Genomic DNA, 21,493 nt, shown 5'->3' with positions numbered 1-21,493 from the left:
GAAGTACTGGCTGTTCATAGCCTAGAGTCACATCACTCCTAGCCCCTTCCAGGCTGTACTCAATAGTAGACACGTGTGTGTCACTGAAATACTGCCCAGCTCCCAATCATTTTTTTGTTGGGGCCCCACTTTGCAAGGGGCAGTTAAACTCGCGCTACTTATGGCCCCTCACTTCATGTCCCAATGCAACTTTGTCTCCCTGGTTTCTTTTTCCTGTCCTTTTCTGCAGTTTTCTTCTGGGCTATTTAATATTTTAAAAATCTCTTATGAACTTTTATGCTTCCCTGCCTCCTTCCCACAATCACTCACGAAAAGGCAACATTCTGCTTGCTGTGAGGCTTGAGGCATCTATTGGTTGCACATGTGGATTCGGCCCACAGAACCATTTCAGCTGAGTGCTATGAGAGCTGAAAAGCTCAGTTAAGCTTGTGGACTGCAACCCTGTACACATAAGCTGCTCCTGTGGCCAGATGAATTACGGGCTGTCAGAGAAGACAGATAGCTTTCAAGAAGTTGCCTTCAGCTTTACCTGGAGCCATGAGAGCATATTTGCTCAGAGCCACTGTTCTGTTGCTTCTCTTCCTGTGCATACCCTACCACTACAGTTTGGGTAACTGGATTAACCTAATGACTTAAATGTACCCTAAATGCTACTTTGTATAACAGGGCTCTACTGACATCCTGTTTGTATGGAATGATATGAATGAGCCTTCAGTCTTCAAAGGGGCAGAACTAACCATGCAGAGAGATGCAGTCCACCATGGAAACTGGGAGCACCGGGAGGTTCACAATCTCTATGGCTTTTACCAGGTAGGGCACCTAAAGACAAAAATCAACTGCCAGAGATACTCTGTCATGGATGATTATGGTTATTATAATATGTACTGTGATAGCGCCCAGATGGTCCCATCAAGATTTGGCCCTGTTGTACTAGGTGCCAGTACGTTGGAATCAGCTTCTCCATGATAAATCAGACCCGTAACAGTGATAGCACTCCTGCATATCTTTCTTCTGCAACAGTGTAATGACAGCAATCTATTACATATGCAATGTTAGTATTTTTATATTTTCCCCTGTTCTAGTGTCTTCCAGCAAACTTTTGGTACTTAACTAATAATAATTACCATTATTTCTGGACATATATTTCATATTGTTCCTGCCTTTAATTGACTACAACAGGAGTGTGGTATATACAGTTTGTAATTAGGTTATCTCCTTGTCAGTTATTCTTATGCTTTGCAGCAAATGGCAACTGCAGAAGGACTTATCAAACGTTCCAGGGGACAGAACAGGCCATTTGTCCTCACGCGATCTTTCTTTGCTGGATCACAGAAGTATGGTAAGCATGGACAAGCTTCATGAAATCACAGAACAGTGCTGTTTTTCTGTAATGCTTTATTTATTTATTTATGCATGCTAGGCCTGGTACTTGGTACTAGGGCTGTCAAACAATTAAAAAATAATTGCAATGAATCACAAGATTAAAAAAGTTGTGATTGATTAATTGCAGTTTTAATCACACTGTTAAACAGTAATAGAATATCAATTTAAATTCAGCAGAGTACTTGAAGCAAATTTATTAGCTTGCCACTTTCTTCTTTCTTTCCGCCTAATTGCAAGTATAAATTAACCTTGGGGCCTGAATTCAGTATGTAAATTTGAAACTATGCTACTGGTGTTTCCAGGTGCAGTATGGACAGGAGACAACGTAGCAGAGTGGAGTTACTTAAAAATCTCCATTCCAATGTTGCTCACAATCAGCATTGCAGGAATTTCATTCTGTGGAGGTAAGGAGTTTAACTGGATTCTTCACTAAATGTAGGCCACCGGATTTACTGAGCTTGTGTCTCAAGATAGATTTAAACACACAACCACCAGAAAAACCCACTTCTTTCCTACACTCCAATCTGTTTCAAAACAGTTTCCTATATTTAGTCCATTTACAGCTCCCAGTAGCATTCTTCTCTCCTTCCTTTGGCATATTTATCTTTGGTAGCATACGAGTCCCTTCAACTGACAGCTTGGAGTTGTCTTCCACGAGCATCAGTATAATTTTCCCTTGTGACAAGGAAAACCACTCACTGTGTCTCTAAAAGCTATCAACCCATTTCATCATCAAATGAGAGTCCGATAATTTTTTTCACTTTGTATGGCCAAGCAGCTGCCTTTCAGCAGAGTAGGAGGTACCATATGACATTAATATATTTATAGATTTGTAATGTTTGTAATAAGAGAAATTCATGTTTTTTCAGAACACTTTCAAAAACCAATTAGCATGTCTCTTTAAATTTTAGCTGATGTGGGTGGGTTTATTGGGGACCCAGAACCAGAGCTACTTGTTCGCTGGTATCAGGCTGGTGCATACCAACCATTCTTCAGAGGCCATGCAAATATCGAAAGCAAACGGCGTGAACCATGGCTATTTGGAGATGAGAACACACGGATCATCAGGGAAGCCATTAGAGAGCGCTACACCCTTCTGCCCTACTTGTATTCGCTGTTCTACCGGGCACACACCACTGCAGAACCAGTCATGAGGTAAGATCATAAGGGGCTACATTAAAACTACTTAAACAACAGGAAGTCCGGTGGCACCTTAAAGACTAACAGATTTATTTGGGCATAAGCTTTCATGGGTAAAAAAACAACTTCTTCAGATGCATGGAGTGAAAATTACAGATGCAGGCATTATACACTGACACTTGAAGAGAAGTTGTTTTTGTGGATACAGACTAACACGGCTACCCCCTGATAATTAAAACTACTTGTATTGCACTTTATATAAAGGCCCTTCTTATGAGCCAGGAAATTTAATAATTGTGTCAAGATGGATGTTTCAGAAGGGGAAATTAAATTACTCTCTCTCTTACTTTTGTGACTTTCAATTTGAATTTTTAAAAGCAAATAATATATATATTCATTTTCTAAAAGAGAGCAATTGAGCACATCCCTTAATTAAACCATTACCACATACAGTCTTAAATAAATTTATAAAATACAGTAGACCCCAAGAAGAATGTTATCACTATTCTTATCCATATCTAAATACTACCAATGGATCCCTAAGAGGACCTAAAAGTTTCAAAGTCTGCCTTTTCTCTCTCTCCGGTAAATGCTTTTTGTTCATTTGAAGAAACTGGGCCAACTGGGTTACCTTTCCAGAGTTCATTTCATATAGATAATTCAAGTATGAGGTATATGCCATGCCACATTTCCTATAATCATTTTTCTTTTAGTAATGTAATATAGACATTAAATTAGTAAACTAGCTTCCATTGTGCTCCTTTCCAATCTATAATGAGAGATCTCAGTGGAGCTGTGAGCAACAGTCACATCAGTAGAAGATAAATATTACTAATCTCTCTTGTATTTTTGTCTCTTATAAATGGCACTGGAATTGCTGTCCTTTTTAAAAATTTCTCTTCACTAGTTGTAATGCAAAAGCATTTCAAGATAAGGCCTAACTTTTAATAGGGCAGAAGCTCTGGGATGCACTCAGTTGTGAACCTGATTTGTGCATGCAGGCACTACAAGAGCCAGTCAATGAGGGCATCTGTCTGGCCCTTTGCATATACAAATGTCCCATTTGTATACAGTGTCCAGCACCTAACCATGCCCTGAGCTTCTACCTTTCTAAAAATCAGACCCATGTTAACTATATACAATAATAAAATACTGCCAGGGTTATAGTTGGCTATTGTGGCAAATTCAGAAACTAAAAAGGAAGTGTGGTATTTTCTTCACTGGTTTATGAAGGCAAGCAGAATGTAAAATCTGCCTCTTTAGCAAGCCAATAAACAGTGGTGTTGCAGCATTCAACAGGATGCCTATTAGTAAGCAGGTCAGGCTGGCATAGTTTGTGAGTAAATCCACAGAATTGCTCCAGTTCTTGTCTCTAACTAGAAAGAGCTATTGTTATGATAACATTTGGAATTATAAATAAGCAAAAGAAGGCCTGTGCAGTGACCATGTGATTAGTGTACCACGTTACTATGCAATTAATCTTCTGAGTCAAGTTTCTCAATCCCTGACCAACAGGATTGCTGTAGAACCAGCACAGTCAGCTGCTGAGAAGAAAAGAGACTGTCCCCCCCAAGAAACTAGCCAGTGTAGGAGCAATGCTGATGGACTCTGAAGAAAAGTCCCATCCATCTCTCCTCTGCTAGAAGAAAGATGAATGCTATATGGGTTCATGAGGAAAGGGAGGATTCCCAGGGTTGCCAAGGGCAAAACAGACACACATGCCAAAACCAGAGCAAAAAGAAAAACAAACAGTAGTTAGAATGAGCACACACATTGAGAAGCCCAAATACTGTGATCTGGACTGCAAGAGCCTGGGGAGGAGGCTGGGTTAGACCAGCTTTTTGCTTGCAGTAGATACACTGGGAAGTGCCTTAACTCTTGTTCAGCTGGGAAACATAATGTTTGTATAAGAAGTGGCATTTAAAGGGACAGATGAGAAATATGTCCAGTCTTCCTTGGCTGGATGGCAGTAGTCACAAAATGGGCCTTGTAGGAGGGCAGAAATGTAGAAAATGGTGGGGAGCCTGCAGACTCCAGCTGAGTCACAGAGGGTTCCAATGGGAAAGAAGAAACTGACAAGACTGCACTTTGCTTTCTACAGGCCTCTCTGGGTAGAGTTCCCCAAGGAACAAGAAACTTTTGGTGTGGAAGATGAATACATGCTGGGTAAGTAAACCATTTCCTAAATCCAGACATCAGCTGGTGTTTAAATTTCAAAGTAAAGCACTTCTGCATATTACAGTAGCAAAAAGTATGAAAACCCTGGCCAAGATTTTTAAAAGTGAGTGATATTGGGTGCCCAGCCTGAAATATTTTAAAGAGGCCTGATTTTCAGAGGGTGAATGCTCAACACTTCTGAAAATCAGACTCCTTTAAAGGTGTCTCACGTTGAGGTGAAAAAATTGAGGCACTCATCATTAGTCGCTTTTGAAAATCTTGACCCCCATTTCCATATGACAGAGATAGAACTTAGTTCCAGCACCTAAAACCACAACCTGCATCAGGTGTGACGACATCTAATAACTAATTATCGAGAGCTGATGGAGAGGTTGGAGTGATTTCAGTACCTCTGATGGAATTCATCTTCTCTGTGGATTCTAATAAATTACCCCTGCCAGGGTTGAGTTACCTCTAGGACTAGAAAATACATCTTGAAGAGCAAATTTTTAGCCTTTTTGAATGTTCCAAGTGTTAGAACTTCAGAAACTTTTCTCCCACACACCCTTGTCAGTTACTCATCTTTGAACAGTGCACTATGCAATCAACCTACTCAATATATTTTTCAGAAAAAAGTGTAAACATTTCCAATGAAGTGCATTGAAAAGGAGTTTGTTTGCCAAATGGGGTTGCCTTCTTCCTTGCTTCTGGCTGTAAGAAAGTTATTTTGTTTAAATACAAAAATATATTAATAGATTCCCCAGTCCCTCACCAGTCCTGTGTGCAAGCACATTAACCCATAGGATCCTGGATTTTATCACCTGTGAAAGGGGAACATTTTTGTGGGAGTCCATTGTTCACATACTGGTAACACACCATAGTTTTGGATTCTGTGCTGGTGTTTAACATTGCTTGGTGATAACTCTTATAGACATTGAGTACAACTTTCAAAAGCACCTAAATGAATTAGGCACCTGCCTAACTCCCCTTGCATTTCAAAGAGATTTGAATATCTGATTCCCCTAGGTGCTTTGGAAAATCTTATCCAATAATTCTGTAGTCTTCAACCTTAAATATTAGCCCCACAATGGAATCTTTAGGTAAAGGCAAAACAATTATACAAGAGCTAGATATTATTATTAACTTATACAGCACTTTTCATTAGTAGATCTCACAGTGCTCTCTTTACAAAGGAGGTCAGTATCATTATCCCCTTTTTACAGATGGGGTAACTGAGGCACAGAGAAGCAAAGTGACTTGCCCAAGGTCACCCAGCAGGCCAGTAACTGAGCCACAAATAGAGCCCAGGGATCCTTGAGTTTCAGTCCAATGCCCTATACATAGGCTATGCTGCATGTTCTCATTTCTTTTTGTATCTCTTATTCCAGGAAACGCTTTACTGGTGCATCCAGTCATTGAACAAGAGGCCACTACAGTGAACGTTTTACTGCCTGGGTCAGATGAGGTAAGGGTAACTAAGAACCCACTCTGATGCTTGAATCAAAGAAAGTGCATTAACTCCATTTTCTTCTATCCCAGCATAACCAATAAGTGATAGTGCTACTAGCGGCAACCCAAGTCCCCTTCTCAAGGCCTCTTTTTCCCATTTGTATGTGTCTTGCACAGCAGTCTTTGTACTTTCTACACATAGACAACCTGCCCTGGGCCAGCACACAGAGCCATTACTCTCTTCTAATTTAAATCCCTCCTCAAGCCCCGCTCCTTCTGTGACACCTTGTTGGAATTATTAATATTAATATGGGAACCCACCAAATACAAATTTAATCATAAATTCCTTTATTAAATCCAAAGGCCAAATTATACTTACACAATTGCTCTAAACATGCCTACAAAGCCTAACTAATAAGCAATTTACTATATCCAAACAGTAACAAAACATTTTTAAGTATTTGATCAAGATACTTACAAATGGGCTAAACCCAGGGGTATTTAGATCCATATTGGCTGGCTCCAACATGGTCAGGCAGGTATTAGCAATGAATTCTTTTAAGAGTTTACTTTTTATGCCTTTTTTACAAACAAGTGAAGTCATTGCCAATTGCCGACTTCAGCTAAAAAATAATTTGACACAGTTCACCCTTATTTCCAGTCTTAATCTAGATAAGATTTAGCACCCCCTTTCTTCCCAAGGCCTTTCCTCCCTTTCCTCTAGCTGTCCAACAATTTCCCCATTGCACCTAGGTTTACACAGGCTTTAACACTGGTGTGTGAGTTGGGGAAGGGCCATGTTGGCCCATTTTAAGACAGATTCTCTTTATTTTATTTAAAACCATCTGCAGTCATCCCCTTTGGTCAGAGGCCTTCTTTTTAGAAACTTCCCCTTATCTCATTAGTTATTCTTTGAACCAGACATCCTCCTACTTCATTCCTTCTTGCCTTATTACTTATTATTTCCAAGGCCTTCCTTCTACTTGCTAGTCTGGGCCTTTCTTTACAACAAATATGTATTTCCTTAACCAAACTTAAGCTAAATTTAGTTCTTTAATTTTATACTTATCCTACACCTCGGCAACACACTAGCTGACTTAAGTTATCTCCTTATTTATTTAATTTCCTTTTCCTAGGATTAATTTCTCATTTATGTGGCAAAACGGGGTCAAATGTTGGGATGGAGGATAGAAAGACATTTGAGTTGAACGTGGGGGAAAAGACATGGGGGATGGATGGTAGAGGAAGGATGCAAGGAGAGGAACTTAATTTTTTCTTATAATCTTGCTGTGTGCTTGTCACTGTGATCACTTTGCTTGTACATTATATTCTTTTTACCCAAGATTGCATTCTTCAGAGCAGATATTGTCATTTCATCAACTAACACATTTTGGCCACTAGGCCTGGTCTACACTGGGGGGGGAATCGATCTAAGTTACGCAACTTCAGCTACATGAATAACGTAGCTGAATTAGATGTACTAAAACCTATTCACTGCGGTGAGCCAACTGCTGCTGCTCCCCCATCGACTCTGTCTGCGCCTCTCGCGGCGGTGGAGAACAGGAGTTGACAGATGAGCGCTCGGGTGTCGATTTATCGCGTCTAGAGTAGATGCAATAAATAGACCCCCGCTGGATCGATCGCTCCCGCCAATCCGGCGGGTAGTATAGACATACCCTTAGAGTATGTCTACACTACGAAATTAGGTCGATATTATAGAAGTTGATTTTTAGACATTGATTTTATACAGTCGATTGCGTATGTTGACACTAAGCGCAGTAAGTCGGCAGAGTGCGTCCTCACTATTGTGTCTAGCATTGACTTACGGAGTGGTGCACTGTGGGTAGCTATCCCACAGTTCCCGCAGTCTCCGCCACCTATTGGAATTCTGGGTTAAGCTCCCAATGCCTGATGGGGCAAAAACACCTGATGGGTGGTTTTGGGTACATGTTGTCAGTCACCCCTCCCTCTGTGAAAGCAACGACAGACAGTCGTTTCGTGCCTTTTTTCCGTGCGGACGCCATACTGCTTTCAGCAGACGGTGCAGTAGGACTGCTAACCGTCGTCATCCACCGCTTCCGCTGCAACTCTGCTCTCCTACTCTCATGAATCCACCTCACAGGTCCTCTCGTCGTTCTCTATAAATATCTATTCTCATGGCATCCATCATCAGCCACCGCTTCTGCTGCAACTCTGCTCTCCTGCAGACGCCATACCACAGCAAGCATGGAGTCCGCTCAGATCACCTCGGCAGTTATGAGCATTGTAAACACCTCGCGCATTATCCTGCAGTAAGTGCAGAACCAGAACCTACAAAAGCAGGCGAGAAGGTGACAGCAGCGCGGTGACAAGAGTGATGAGGACATGGACACAGACTTCTCTCAAAGTACGTGCCTTGGCAATTTGGACATCCTGGTGGCAATGGGGCAGGCTCATGCCGTGGAACACAGATTCTGGGCCCAGGAAACAAGCACAGACTGGTGGGACCGCATAGTGTTACAGGTCTGGGATGATTCCCATTGGCTGCGAAACTTTCACATGCATAAGGGCACTTTCATGGAACTTTGTGACTTGCTTTCCCCTGCCCTGAAGCGCAAGAATACCAAGATGAGAGCAGCCCTCACAGTTGAGAAGTGAGTGGCGATAGCCTTGTGGAAGCTTGCAACACCAGATAGCTACCGGTCAGTCGGGAATCAATTTGGAGTGGGCAAATCTACTGTGGGGGCTGCTGTGCTGCAAGTAGCCAACGCAATCATTGACCAGCTGTTATCAAAAGTAGTGACTCTGTGAAATGTGCAGGTCATAGCGGATGGCTTTGCTGCAATGGGATTCCCTAACTGGGGGGGAGGGTGATAGACGGAACGCGTATCCCTATCTTGGGACCAGATCACCTTGGCAGCCAGTACGTAAATCACAAGGGATACTTTTCAGTGGTGCTGCAAGCGCTGGTGGATCACAAGGGACATTTCACCGACATCAACGTGGGATGGCCGGGAAAGGTACATGACGCTCGCATCTTCAAGAACTCTGGTCTGTTCGAACAGCTGCAGGAAGGAACTTACTTCCCAGACCAGAAAATTACTGTTGGGGATGTTGAAATGCCTGTAGTTATCCGCGGGGACCCAGCCTACCCCTTAATGCCATGGCTCATGAAGCCGTACACAGGTACCCTGGACAGTAGTAAGGAGCAAGTGCAATGAAACAGGCAATTCATAGTACATAGCACATGTTCTTTCTGTACAAGGTTGCCTTTTGCCTCTTATACTGAAGTGCCTGCCACTTTGGTGTGAGTAAGCCATTACATGCGGCTGGGCAACAGAATTCAGCTTGCAGACAACCATGGTAAGCCCTAGGGGCACGCGGGGTTCTGCTTCTTCCGCATTCATTTCAATGCTTGCAAACTGCTGGGTCCCCTTTCCCATAGCAAGCAATGCCTGGTGGGTTTGCCATATAAAAGGAGGGCCTGCGGGCTCTCTGGGATGATCGCTTCACACAACACCTCCCCTCTCCCCTCCCCCCCGTACCGTGTGGCTCTGATTAGGCTCTGAGCAAGGAAGAGCCCTTTAAACTAAACGCGAACAGCCCAGCGCGGCTGGGTTTCCCCCCACCCCCCAGCGGTGGCTCCAATCAAGCTGTCACTCACCAGAAGTGCTTTCTCCAGAGAGTCATGGTCCGGGAGCATTTTTTGGAACGTAGTTCTGCCGTAACAGATTTGTCTCCCCAACATGCAATGAGATCCAGTACCTCCTGTTCGGACCATGCTGGAGCTCGTCTGTGAATCCAGGACTGCGTGGTGTCTTGTGATGGTGGACTCTGCATGGTCGCCTGTGATGGTGGACTGTGCTGATAGTCACCTGTGCTGAAGGTGACCAAACAGGAAATTCAAAAGTTCCCGCGGCTTTTACTGTCTACCTCACTAGTGCATCAGAGTTGAGAGTGTTGTTCAGAGCAGTCAAAAGGGAGCATTCTGGGATAGCTCCCAGAGGCCAATAGTGTCGAATTGCGTCCACACTACCTGTAACCCGGAACTGCGATCTCGATTTTAGCAGTACTCCACTTGCCGAGGTGGAATACAGAAATCGGATTAAAGAGCCCTTTAAATTGAAAAAACTGGTTTGGTCATGTGGACGGAATCAGTTTTATTTCAAAATAACTCAGCTAATTCCGAAATAACCGCGTAGACCAGGCCAGTTTCAGAATCCGAGACTGTGAGGGTGGTACCTTGGGAAGAGATTTCTTCAGCTTCCATGGCTAAGTGTTGACTAAAATTTTCTCAGCAGCTCAAGTAACTAGATTTCCCACATCACAGGAATCAGCTCTGACAAATGCAACTCATTGCACTGAGAAGGAGCTTGAGATCTAATTTTGGAGGCAGATGAACAGGGAGAAAAGGAGGAAATAGTCTTGAGCATGAAAAGTCAAGTAAAAGCCTGTGGCTCTACCCAATATGTCTCAGGAACTAGGAGTTCTTTGATCTCTCTGCTTGAGATAAGGCAGAGTATAGAAATATGGGAGAGATTGCTTAGGGTCTCTCTCAGGAAGCTTTGACAAACACTTTTTTTTAGTTAAGATTTGTATAGGAATTCACTTCCTACCATGGCTGTAACAGCTAATCTTGTCAGGGACGAGGTTGCAGAGGCACAGGGTGCTTTGTATGGTCATTTTCAAAGACCTGCTCTTGCAGCATGCTTTGGAATATCCCAATAAATTCAGTCAAGTCTGACGTCTAGGTTGTAGTTATTTTGTTTGCCTTATTTTAGTTCCCAGATAATAGAGAAAAGTCCACATTGACCTGCTTTATACGGTTTACAGCATTTACTCAGACAACATCAAAAACTGAATAACCTTACACTGGGGGCATGATCTCTCAAGGACAATGTGAAAATCACATGCTGTTGTGGGTGCCTAAAAATGCATTTGGCTTTTGGTGCATGAGAAGGTTTCAGTTGTCAGACCAGCCTAAATTTAACCCTTCACATGTACTAAACACTGAACTGAAAAGCCCTTTTACTTAACGTAAAGAGACTGAAAATTCATAAGAAATAGACAATGTGTTCCTGTTGTCTCTCATACTCATTCCAAAGGCCCTAAAGCCAAAACAATCTAGCAGTGAGTACTAAAGAGGTTTGGTCCATAGCACATACCTCCAGACACAAGTTGGAGGCCTGTAGAAAACTTAGATTATTTTAACGTACAAATGTGCTTATATTGGATTTGTTTCTCATAAAGTATTTTTTAAAATAATTTAATTTTAAAATATTTAATTTTAAAATCCTTTTGTGAATGACACTGTTGCTTAGCACCTGTAACAACTTTGAAACCTATTAGAACAAATGCAACTTCTAGAAAAGGTCATTCTCCATTTTGTGTATCACACATTTACTAAGTGTCTTGGAAAGGTCTTTGGACTCGGCACACTAAATGCTATTCCTTGCATCACAAGAATACAGTAAAAGACACTGACAGCCAGAGATGAATTCACAAAGCAAATGCCCCTGCGGAGGTATCAGATCTTTCAATAATATATATCTTATGTTTATTTCTTCTGCCTTTTCCCTGATGTAGGTTTGGTATGACCTCCGAAGATTTAGACGACTGGACTATCCAGGGACTCTGAAGATCCCAGTAACACTGGAGAGTGTACGTTTGTTTTGTGACATTGCTTTTATTGTGTTGACAGATTAAAATAGATTTTCTCTCAAACACTCAAAGATCAGAATAGTGACATTAGGCTGCAGTCCTGCAAGGAGAATTAAAATCGCTTCTGTGGAGGAAAAAAAAGATGCTGTCTTAACTCTAGGCAACATGATTCAAACTAAGAAACAGCAAAGTGATACTTCGAGCACTGCAGGCTCAGATAAACAAAGAAGATAACTCCACAGTGAACCCCTTCCACCTCCAAATCACCTCCCACTTAGAGGGAGTATTTAGTAGAAATGCTGAAAGAGCAGAAAGATTTCAACAGTGTTCGTAGCGAAGGAGGGGTTCACTTGGACAGCCTCACATTTCTAGGTGGGGCTTCCTATTGTTCAACCACTACATGAACGTCAGCACTGGACTCTCAGTGCCCATTATCCATGTAAGTTATAACAACTGTTGTACCAGAAGAAGGCAATGGACCGTCTTTGTCAGTATCCCATGTCCTTCATTCAGATGGACCCAGTTACACCATGGCCCCCCAATATATGCTGCTATTTGAGAAGACAGACGCCATACAGGGTGAGCACTCTCAGTAAATGTTGTTGGGATGATTTTGAGACAGGAAAAACATATGGGAAGATAAATTGTAAGCAGAATAGAGTTTATTCATCAACGTGCTGTCTGCTGAAGTTCCCTATAGGTAATAAGAAACAGTTGCAATTTTTTCCCCAAAAGGCTAAAATTAAATGATCAGAGAATAGCACTAAGATTTCTACCCTTGAATTCTTCTACCCTGGCTTTGTTATTGACAGATCCCAGTGTTCCAGCGAGGTGGGAGCGTGGTGCCCCTTAAGACTACAGTAGGAAGATCCACTGAATGGATGACAGATATTTCTTATGAACTCCGTGTTGCTCTGGATTCCAAGGTACTCTGGGATTACATTTAGTTTATACACCTGTCTTTTTATCCCTTCTTCCTGTCTCTTTTGGTCTCATCAGATATCTGCTCCTCTTTGCTCTCTGTAGCCTCTTTCTCTAGCAGTAGGACCTGCTTTATAGGGAACAGGAGGTCTCCTTCTGCCTGTTCAACCAGCACAGTGCGGTCCTTGCCTACACACCAGCTAGAAGAAGAGCCAGTCTCCTCCAGATTGCTGTGGAGAAACTTGGCCCTCTTCTCACTTTTCTCAGCTCCACTCTTCGTGCTGGGCTTCATGCCAGAGCACACAAACTGTTCGTTCAGCATGAGACTAGGATTTCTGAACAAGTAGAGCATTTCCTGACCTTCCCCTTGCCCTTCCTCTCCTTGTCAGCCACCCTCCAGCAACTTGGAGGAAGGAGAAGAGTGGTGGATTGCTTCAGACCATAAACTTCCTCTTCAGACCCAGAGAGAATGAATTCAGCAACAGTCCTTTTAAATACTACCCAAAAGCAGAAAGTACTGCACAGACACCACGATGAATTTACAAAATCATAACATCCAGAATGCTCTTGTAGTAATGCTGGATTGTTCTTCAAGGGAATGTTTTAACCTACCAGAGATCATAACTGTTCTAGTGGCTTGTAACTGTTTACTTCAGCATATAGTGATGCTTATTTGCAGTTTCATTGTCCGACACTCAGGCTTCTGTTAACTTTGTTCTACATCTGATGTGTTCCATAGGACTTTGCAGTAGGTGAGCTCTATCTAGATGATGAACATTCATTTCAGTACCTCCATAAGAAGCAATTCCTGCACAGGAAATTCACTTTCCACAAGAATGTTTTCTCTTCCAGGTAATGGCAGCTGTTGCAGGTAAAATCCCCATAAAATGAAATCCCCTTTATAGTTCACTTTACTTAGCAACAACTGTGTGTTATTCTTGTCCACTGTTCAAGAACCCCCAGAGATAGAGAGTTTCACATGCAAAACTGGAGAGGTAAGTGTTGCTCTACACAGTCAGACCTGGACTGTGTAGAACATCTGGTTCACACTGTTCACCTGGACTGTGAGTGCAGCTCTGGTTCACACTTTTTCAGAAGGATACAGATTTACTAAATTAAATATAACAAAGGGCAGCAACCAGGATCCAAGGATTAGAGAATAAGGTATATGGGAAAGACTGAGGAAGCTAAATTTAGAGTTTTGCAAAGAGAAGACATATAGGGGATACAATCATTTTATGGATAGCTTCGGGGTAACCATATCAATAAAGACTATGTTCTGAGATTACAAATAATGGCGGAACAGATACTTATTAGCAATGAAGCCAAGGAAGGAAATGTTGAAACATAATCAGAAAATGTATGTCAAGAGAATAGTAGCATAGAAAAACAAAGAGGGTAGTCAGGCATCCTAAATACCAAAAATATCCACAGCGGCTTGTAAGTAGGCAAATGTCTCATATGTCACTCCCAGACTTCCACCAACTACCATAATGAAATTTGTTTTCCAAATGGATATGTAGCACCATCATTAACCTACAGGGTTTTTTCTTGCTCCTTCAGACCTCAGGTGTGAGTTAGAGATCATCTGTACTATGAAACTTACTATAAAGCAGGATCATAGAATGGCTTGGGTAACAGGACGAAAACAGGTTTCAGAGTGGTAGCCATGTTCGTCTGTATCAGCAAAAACAACGAGGAGTCCTTGTGGCACCTTAGAGACTAACAAATTTATTTGGGCATAAGCTTTTGTGGGCTAAAACCCCTTCTGCATCTGATGCATCTGATGAAGTGGGTTTTAGCCCACAAAAGCTTATGCCCAAATAAAGTTGTTAGTTTCTGAGGTGCCACAAGGACTTCTCGTTGTTTATGACTAAAACACAGATTAGTCCCTTCAGTGCAGGCACAACTGAATCATGTAGACAGGCCCTTCACCATTTGTATCTGTTTAAATCATTTTCGGATGCCATCCAGGTAACCAGGAGCTTGTGAAACTCACTTATGCACCAATTAGGCAGTTGGTGATGGAGGGGAAAAAAATATCACACTTGCCTCAAGAAAAAGTATGTTAGGGAAAATAAACTATGTTTTGGATCCTGAAGTAAGAGACTAGTAGTGGTTTGTCCGTCCAAGTTTTATGCCTGGGTTGGCTCTCCAACCAGAGGTAAAAATTACTGTGTCTGAGACTGTTTACTTTTTCAGCTGTGCTGATGAAATTGGGCAGTACCACACGAAATGTGTAGTTGAACGGGTACTAATTCTGGGAGTTCAAAAGCAACCCACATCTGTGACAGCCAGTCTCCAGGGTAAGAGAGGCAAGTATTTTATACTTCACTTCAATTTTTTAAAATCTTACTGTAATGGTAGCACTAATTAAAGGTGGCAGATGACAACACTGAAAAGAAAACTATAAGCATGGGGAGCAATAGTACAGGCTTCCCAGTGCTGTCCCTTCAATGTATCCCATCCCAGTTCTTGAGGGACCGTCACTGTGGATAAGAGGGTAGATCAGTTTGCAAGCCTAGTTAATCCTTGGCCCCTCTACTGAAAGTGTCAATTAAAGCACCAGTTGTTGTTGCAACTCATGTGTAAACTGGTGGCTTGACTGGGCAGAAACCACAGCAAACAGCTGTAAGTTCATTCATTAGGAGAAAGTCTCAATAAACACAAAGCAAAACAAGGTAACAAAACTGCCTCAGCCTGCAGATCAGCCTAGCTCTCCGAGCCCAGGGAGGGAGCCCTGCCTTGCCCCAGGCATTCTCCCCCTTCTGCCTCTCCAGCAGTCCTTCCACTGAGCATCTGTGCAAGGCAAAGTGAAATGGAGGCTGGGGTTAACTCCTTTTGCTGTGAGGACCAGGTAGTGCCTGTGATGTAGTGGGAGTGATCATTTTTCATTACACCTGCCCACTAGGGGACTGCACTGAAACTTAGGCGCCAGTGTCTCCATAGGTTTCAGAGTAGCAGCCGTGTTAGTCTGTATTCGCAAAAAGAAAAGGAGTACTTGTGGCACCTTAGAGACTAACAAATTTATTAGAGCATAAGCTTTCGTGAGCTACAGCTCACTTCATCGGATGCATTTGGTGGAAAAAACAGAGATACCTTACTGCTTTTGAAGACCAGGGACAAAGTTGTTGGCTACTCCCACTGAAGGGCCCACCAGTGTGATAACCTCCAGAGCCAAAACACACTTTGGTCAACAATGACAATTGCCATACTTCAGAATTAACAAATTTTGATAACCTCATTTTACAGAGCATGCAGCTGGAGATACAGTTTAATAATAACACTCTTAGACCCTCAAATAGGGTGGGTCAGACTGGTCCAAGAAAGGAAATTTTCAGGCAAGAATAAAAGTTTCTGTTCTCTCGCTCACGCAGGAGGGTTAACAGATTCTGACAATGCAGAACCCACTGAACTATACAAGGACCTGCCTAGGGAAAACTAGTGAAATTTGCACAGAGAACCTGTGCCTCCAGGCGCCTCCCTTTCCCCTTTGGGAATCATAATGTCATTGTTCTTGCCTGCACCTGTCTCTACCCCTGTTAAGGCACAAAAAGTGACAGTTAATGCAGAAACAAGCATTCACTTCTGCTGGAATTTCTGCAGGAAAATCCTTGGATATGCCAGAGGATAAGGGTTCAGAATGGTAACTTCCCCCAAAAAACCCAGGGATCCCCAAGCACATGTTTGCAGAGTTGGAGTAAAGGAAGAAGTGATACCATAGACTCTGATGCACCCTTATGAGCATACTGGAGATCTGGCCAGTAATTGCTCTCCTTTTATCACCTCCATTCCTAACAGAGGAGATAATCTGACCCAATGAGAGTGAGAGAAACAAGGCAGTCATATATAACTTTGTTCAGAAGAGGTTTTCTTAAAGTGCATCATAAACTCTCTCTTGTCCTATTGCAATTCAGATGGGAAAGACAAAGAAGTGGTTTTCACATATGATGCCAAGACCTCCACGTTGACACTGGAAAAATTATTATTAAATGTTGGTGATGACTGGAAAATTCACATCAAGTGAGAGGAGAAACTGCATCTTCAGAGAACTGGATGGAAAGTTGAAAGGAAATGGTTTTGAAGGACTTAAATTGCTCTCTTGAAACTGACTAGTTTGAAATAATGTAGGCAGAACTATAGCAGCTCCAGGCTAATCTTTCTTAACATTTTCTTTTAAAAGATTGATTTAATTTAAATTTGACAAGCTCTTCCCTGGTCAGTACCTGGCAAAAGTAATAGTAATGAGATCATATCACTGGAAAAGGCTCATCGCTGTCCTGCCAAGGCTGGTTTCTTTTTGGCAAACAGGATTCTGCAGGCAGTGGGCTAAATTCTGTCCTCCCTTGCACCCATGCAATAAAGTCCTCCATTAGGCTGTGGAAGACACTGGGCCTGGTTTTCGGGGTCTTAAACCCAAGAATTTCTAGTTTTTAAATTTCAGGCAGTTTTCTAAGTGTCTGCAAATCATTACTATCTTGACTGTTCAGCGAATAGGGTATTTCGGAGAGGGAGGAGGGGAGGAGCCCTGAATCAGCTCTATCAAACAGCATTGATGAATCTATGAAATTAAAAGGACTAAAATTTATGTCTAGGACACTGTGTGCAAACTACCTTGGGCAGAACCAACTTGAATGAGTGTGATTACTTCTGTTACAAGCATTCCCTTTCTGTCCCCACAGCACCTAGTCCACAAGACAAGGAACAGCCCTAGGGTATGTCTACATTATGAAATTAGAAAAGTAAACAACAGAGCTGGGTGAACAGTTCAGCCATTGAATCTGAACTCAGCCCAAAGTTAAGGTTTGGGAGGACAGTATGTACCAGATGATGTGAGTGAATAAAGGATAATATGGGAATGGGGAAATCACACTAAATATTTATTTCTAGACTTTATAACATTTAGTTTTTTAAAAGGTGCCCAATTTTTATAAAGGATAATATTGGGTTTGGGTATTAGCTGGACTCCCATAAACACTTTCTATCACAATGCTTTTTCCCACTCCCAATGTGTTTTGGTTGGGGGGATTGCCCAAGGTTTTATTTGAATGAGTACCAACTGTTTAAATAGAAGGCCTGCACAAGAGAAGCTTTGCTCTTACAGATCTTATAAGACGTGTTACTGCAGGGCTCTCTTCCTGCAGACTTTAGCCCGGGGTGGGCAAAGTAGGGCTCGCAGGCCACATACGGCCCTCCAGCTGGTTTAATCCAGCCCTCGAGCTCCTCGCTGGGGAGCAGGGTCTGGGGTTTGCCCTGCTCCCACGCTCCAGCCAGGGACCGGGGTCAGAGGCCGCTCTGTGCGCGCGTGCCAAGGCTCCTGGAAGCAACAGCTAGTCCCCCGCTCCGGCTCCTACATTTAGGGGCAGCCTGGGGGCTCTGCGCACTGCCCGCCCGAAGCACCACCCCCGCAGCTCCCGTTGGCCGGAAACTGTAGCTAATGGGAGCTGCAGGGGCGCGGCCTGTGGACAGGACACCTGGCTGCCTGGCCGCATCTCTTCATAGGAGCCGGAGTGGGGACAAGCCGCTGCTTCCAGGAGCTGCTTGAGGTAAGTGCCACCCAGAGCCTGCACTCCTGAACTTCTCCTGTGCCTCAAGCCCCAGCCAGAGCCCTCCCCTCCACACCCCAACTCCCTGCCTCAGCCTGGAGCCCCCTGCTGCACCCTGAACTCCTCATTTTTGGTCCCATGCCAGAGCCTACACCCCCAGCCGAAGCCCTCACCCCCTCCAGTACCCCAATCCCAATTTCGTGAGCATTCATGTCCCACCATACAATTTCCATACCCAGATGTGGCCCTCAGGCCACAAAGTTTGCGCACCCCTGCTTTAGCCTGTCCTTGGGCGAGGAGTGGGAGAGGTGCTCACTCATGCCTGAATGCATGCAGTGGGGACAAGGTGCTTTTACCTTAGTGAGCTGAGGTTGGAAGATGGGAATGGAGGATACTGTTCCACACTGAAAACTTTAAAATGCTTAAAGTTTTCATTTTTATAATATAAAAATGTTAAACATTTTAAAGTTTTAACATGTTTTAAAGACTCCGCTTTTACCTGTCCTCTCCCATGCTCCCTTCCCAATTCCCTACACCTCCTCGTATTGCCATCATAGTCTCCTGCTCCCACCCTTTCTGCACCCTTTGCTCCTGCCTTCCAGAGTCCCCTCTTCCAAGACCAGGTTACACAGCTCCATGCCACCGTACCGCTAAGTCTTTGCCTCTCCCAGCCCACTGTCACTGGTCAATAGTTAGTTTAAACTGTTTGCCCAGCCCTACTTAATAATATCCATTTTGTTATAAGTCATATGTTATTTAAAAAAACAAGCCAAAGTCAGCTCTGATGCAAACCTGTGAATGAAGTCAATTGGTTATATCGATGTAAGCAAGCAGAATTCACTCCATTCTTTTAGCAAAATGAAGAGGATAGCAAATAGTTTGCTTGCCTCTTCAGATATTCTCTTGTTGCATGCATGTGGGTGGTGGGGAATAGAGAGAGGATCTCTAACTCCACACTGACCAGCAAATACTGACAAGCTTGTACATGTGCCAGCTTTTCCCACTAAACCTACGCAGTGCTTAGTCAATCAGTTCCACCTTCTACAGTTATTCTCTGTAGGGGATTTCTGGGAGTGCCAACTTTCAACACACAGCATTAACTGTTACCATTATATTCTAAACAACTGACTGCAACTTATTCAAACAAATCCATTCCACAAGGGACCCTGAGGATCTCCCTGCCCTCTATTCTGAGGAACCTCCCCCTTTACTTTCCTCCCCCTTTAAAATTATATGCTCCCTTCAAGCAGATGTGATCAGTGAGACTTTGATCCAAGCACTAAATGTTGGGGACCTGAAGATTTCTGTTTAAATCATCACAATCCATGTTGGGTGACCTGAGGTGAATCTCCTTGAGCCTCAAATAGTCCAGTTTGAAAACAAGAGGATTTCATTGATCTGAGCTTTCCAAGGGACAGAAATGACAAAAACAGGGCCAAATTCTGGCCTTAATTATGCCAGTGTAACCTTTAAGAGAGGGCAAAATTTGGTCCATGCTAAGAAAATTATCTTCCTACCTCAAAAATTAGGTAAAAAGTACTGGGTTCTCCTCTTCAGGGACACAAGGGGCCTGACTCTGCTCTCACATTGATTTTACATGGTGTAACTCCACTGACTTCAGTGGAGTCATTCCTACGCCAGCATACATGAGAGGAGAATTGGGCCCTAGCTTTCTACCAGTTTGTGAGTTTTACATAAAATCTATCTCTAACAGAGTTCATTATTGCTTCCTGCTTCTGAACATGACTTGATTGCTGTTGCTGGTGTGGTTAACATTCCATTAGAATGCTACAGATGTTTTATCTTGATCTTATGAAGTGTGAAGGAAGATGTAATAAATGAACAAAGATTGTTTTCATCATGAAATAAGTCTTGCACCTTATTTCTTCCATCCTTCTTCCCACCATGGAGATCCACAAATAAGCATCCTTTGAAATACACCATTTTAGTACAAAGTGGAGGCTATAGCTGTCTACTGCTAGTTAGACTGTGCCCCTCACTGTGATATCTGAGCACCGAGCAAATAATTTATTTGCTAAATTTACAAGTAGCAAAATCTTTAGGTCTGAGGACTTAGCTAAACTATGGTTCCAGGAGCAACATTCACATTATGTTTTTATAACAGCTATTACTGTTTTCTGTATATTAATATAATAGTGCAGGCAAGGCAAATAATGAACATTTTTACACATTGACTCATGCTGTTAGCAACTGAAGACCTATAAATAATTAAAATAATATATTAAAATAAAACAAATTGGAGATCAAATGTAATAAAAATTAAATAGAAACATTATTACAGGTATATCTGATTTAGTTGGTTCTTTGCTTGAGCAGTAAATTTATTTTATTCTGCCTGACTTTGTGTACGTATATATATCCAACATCTATATTTTAACCAAGGTTAGATATTATGGTATTTCTTTTTGCAAAGAAAACCTGTTGCAAAAGCTTCCTTGGGTCCAAATGAGCCCAGTTTTATTTAGGTCTGTGTTATATGTAGTCGTGCCAAACCTCTCAGTTTTTGTAATACATACATTACTTGTTCTTTTACTAAGAAAGCTGGTCCCCCCTCTACAGGCCATTCTTGCTTGTCCTTGGAAATGCTTTAAGACCAGCTCCACAAAAGTACCTGCCTATTGAGAAAAAGCACAGGGGGAAATTATTTTCTGAACAAGTTTAACAGGAAACACTTCAGTTAATCCATGAAGAACAGGATGAGATTAAAAGAAAGAAGAATCTGTCCACTTACTACTAACTACATGTGCAGTGGACCTGATTTTGATTTAGCCAATAGCCCACTGGTCACCCCAAGAATTTAAAGTGAAAAAACATAGTTAAACCCCGATTGGTGGGGAAATTCAGCACATCAGTCTGCCTCTCGGTGCAGTCTGCACAGATGTAAATTGTAATTAACCTGTGAAATTCTGTCATTTTCCATTTTATTTAAGGTCTCCTGGAAAGTATCGTTTTGTGGCATCGGAGCTACCATTGGTTTTGTAATGTTGCCATGAGATTGTGCTAGAGAATTGTACTGAGGGGGGAATTTTATTTAAAAAAAAATACTTAAAATGTATTTTTGTGTTGTATGCCCCTATAGCTTGGTTAATGGAGGCATTCAGCCCATGAATTTGGGATTAATTCAAATTTCATATCAGCTTTCTATGTTGATTTATTTAAAAAGTAGTATTTATGCCTCCCCTGCCAAACAATGAACTTTTAGTTTGATGCTAATTCATATGAATGCTCAAAATTCC

At 42.4% G+C, this 21,493-nt stretch overlaps 1 protein-coding gene across 6 annotated transcripts in view; it reads left to right on the top strand.

Annotated features, from left to right (window-relative positions):
• Positions 1-20,589, top strand: part of GANC (glucosidase alpha, neutral C) — a 52,611-nt gene extending 32,022 nt beyond the window's left edge. For 4 of the 6 annotated variants that reach the window (XM_043516577.1, XM_043516576.1, XM_043516575.1 and 1 more), the window contains 11 exons: positions 667-810; positions 1,243-1,339; positions 1,686-1,787; positions 2,295-2,538; positions 4,625-4,689; positions 6,069-6,145; positions 11,695-11,769; positions 12,582-12,695; positions 13,430-13,542; positions 14,893-15,005; positions 16,608-20,589. In XM_043516577.1, coding sequence (XP_043372512.1) covers positions 667-810; positions 1,243-1,339; positions 1,686-1,787; positions 2,295-2,538; positions 4,625-4,689; positions 6,069-6,145; positions 11,695-11,769; positions 12,582-12,695; positions 13,430-13,542; positions 14,893-15,005; positions 16,608-16,717 — 1,254 coding nt within the window. In that variant the 3' untranslated portion in view covers positions 16,718-20,589. Of the gene's footprint in view, positions 1-666; positions 811-1,223; positions 1,340-1,685; positions 1,788-2,294; positions 2,539-4,624; positions 4,690-6,068; positions 6,146-11,694; positions 11,770-12,581; positions 12,696-13,429; positions 13,543-14,892; positions 15,006-16,607 lie in introns of those variants that run through there. The other 2 variants (XM_038404997.2, XR_006282078.1) reach the window with 2 other exon arrangements.
• Positions 20,590-21,493: the final 904 nt, after the last annotated feature.

The sequence above is a fragment of the Dermochelys coriacea genome, chromosome 6, assembly GCF_009764565.3.
Source record: "Dermochelys coriacea isolate rDerCor1 chromosome 6, rDerCor1.pri.v4, whole genome shotgun sequence".
In the NCBI taxonomy this organism is placed as follows: Eukaryota; Metazoa; Chordata; order Testudines; family Dermochelyidae; genus Dermochelys; species Dermochelys coriacea.
The sequence above is the reverse complement of the archived record's forward strand: the minus strand, read 5'-3'. Positions and strand labels throughout refer to the sequence as shown.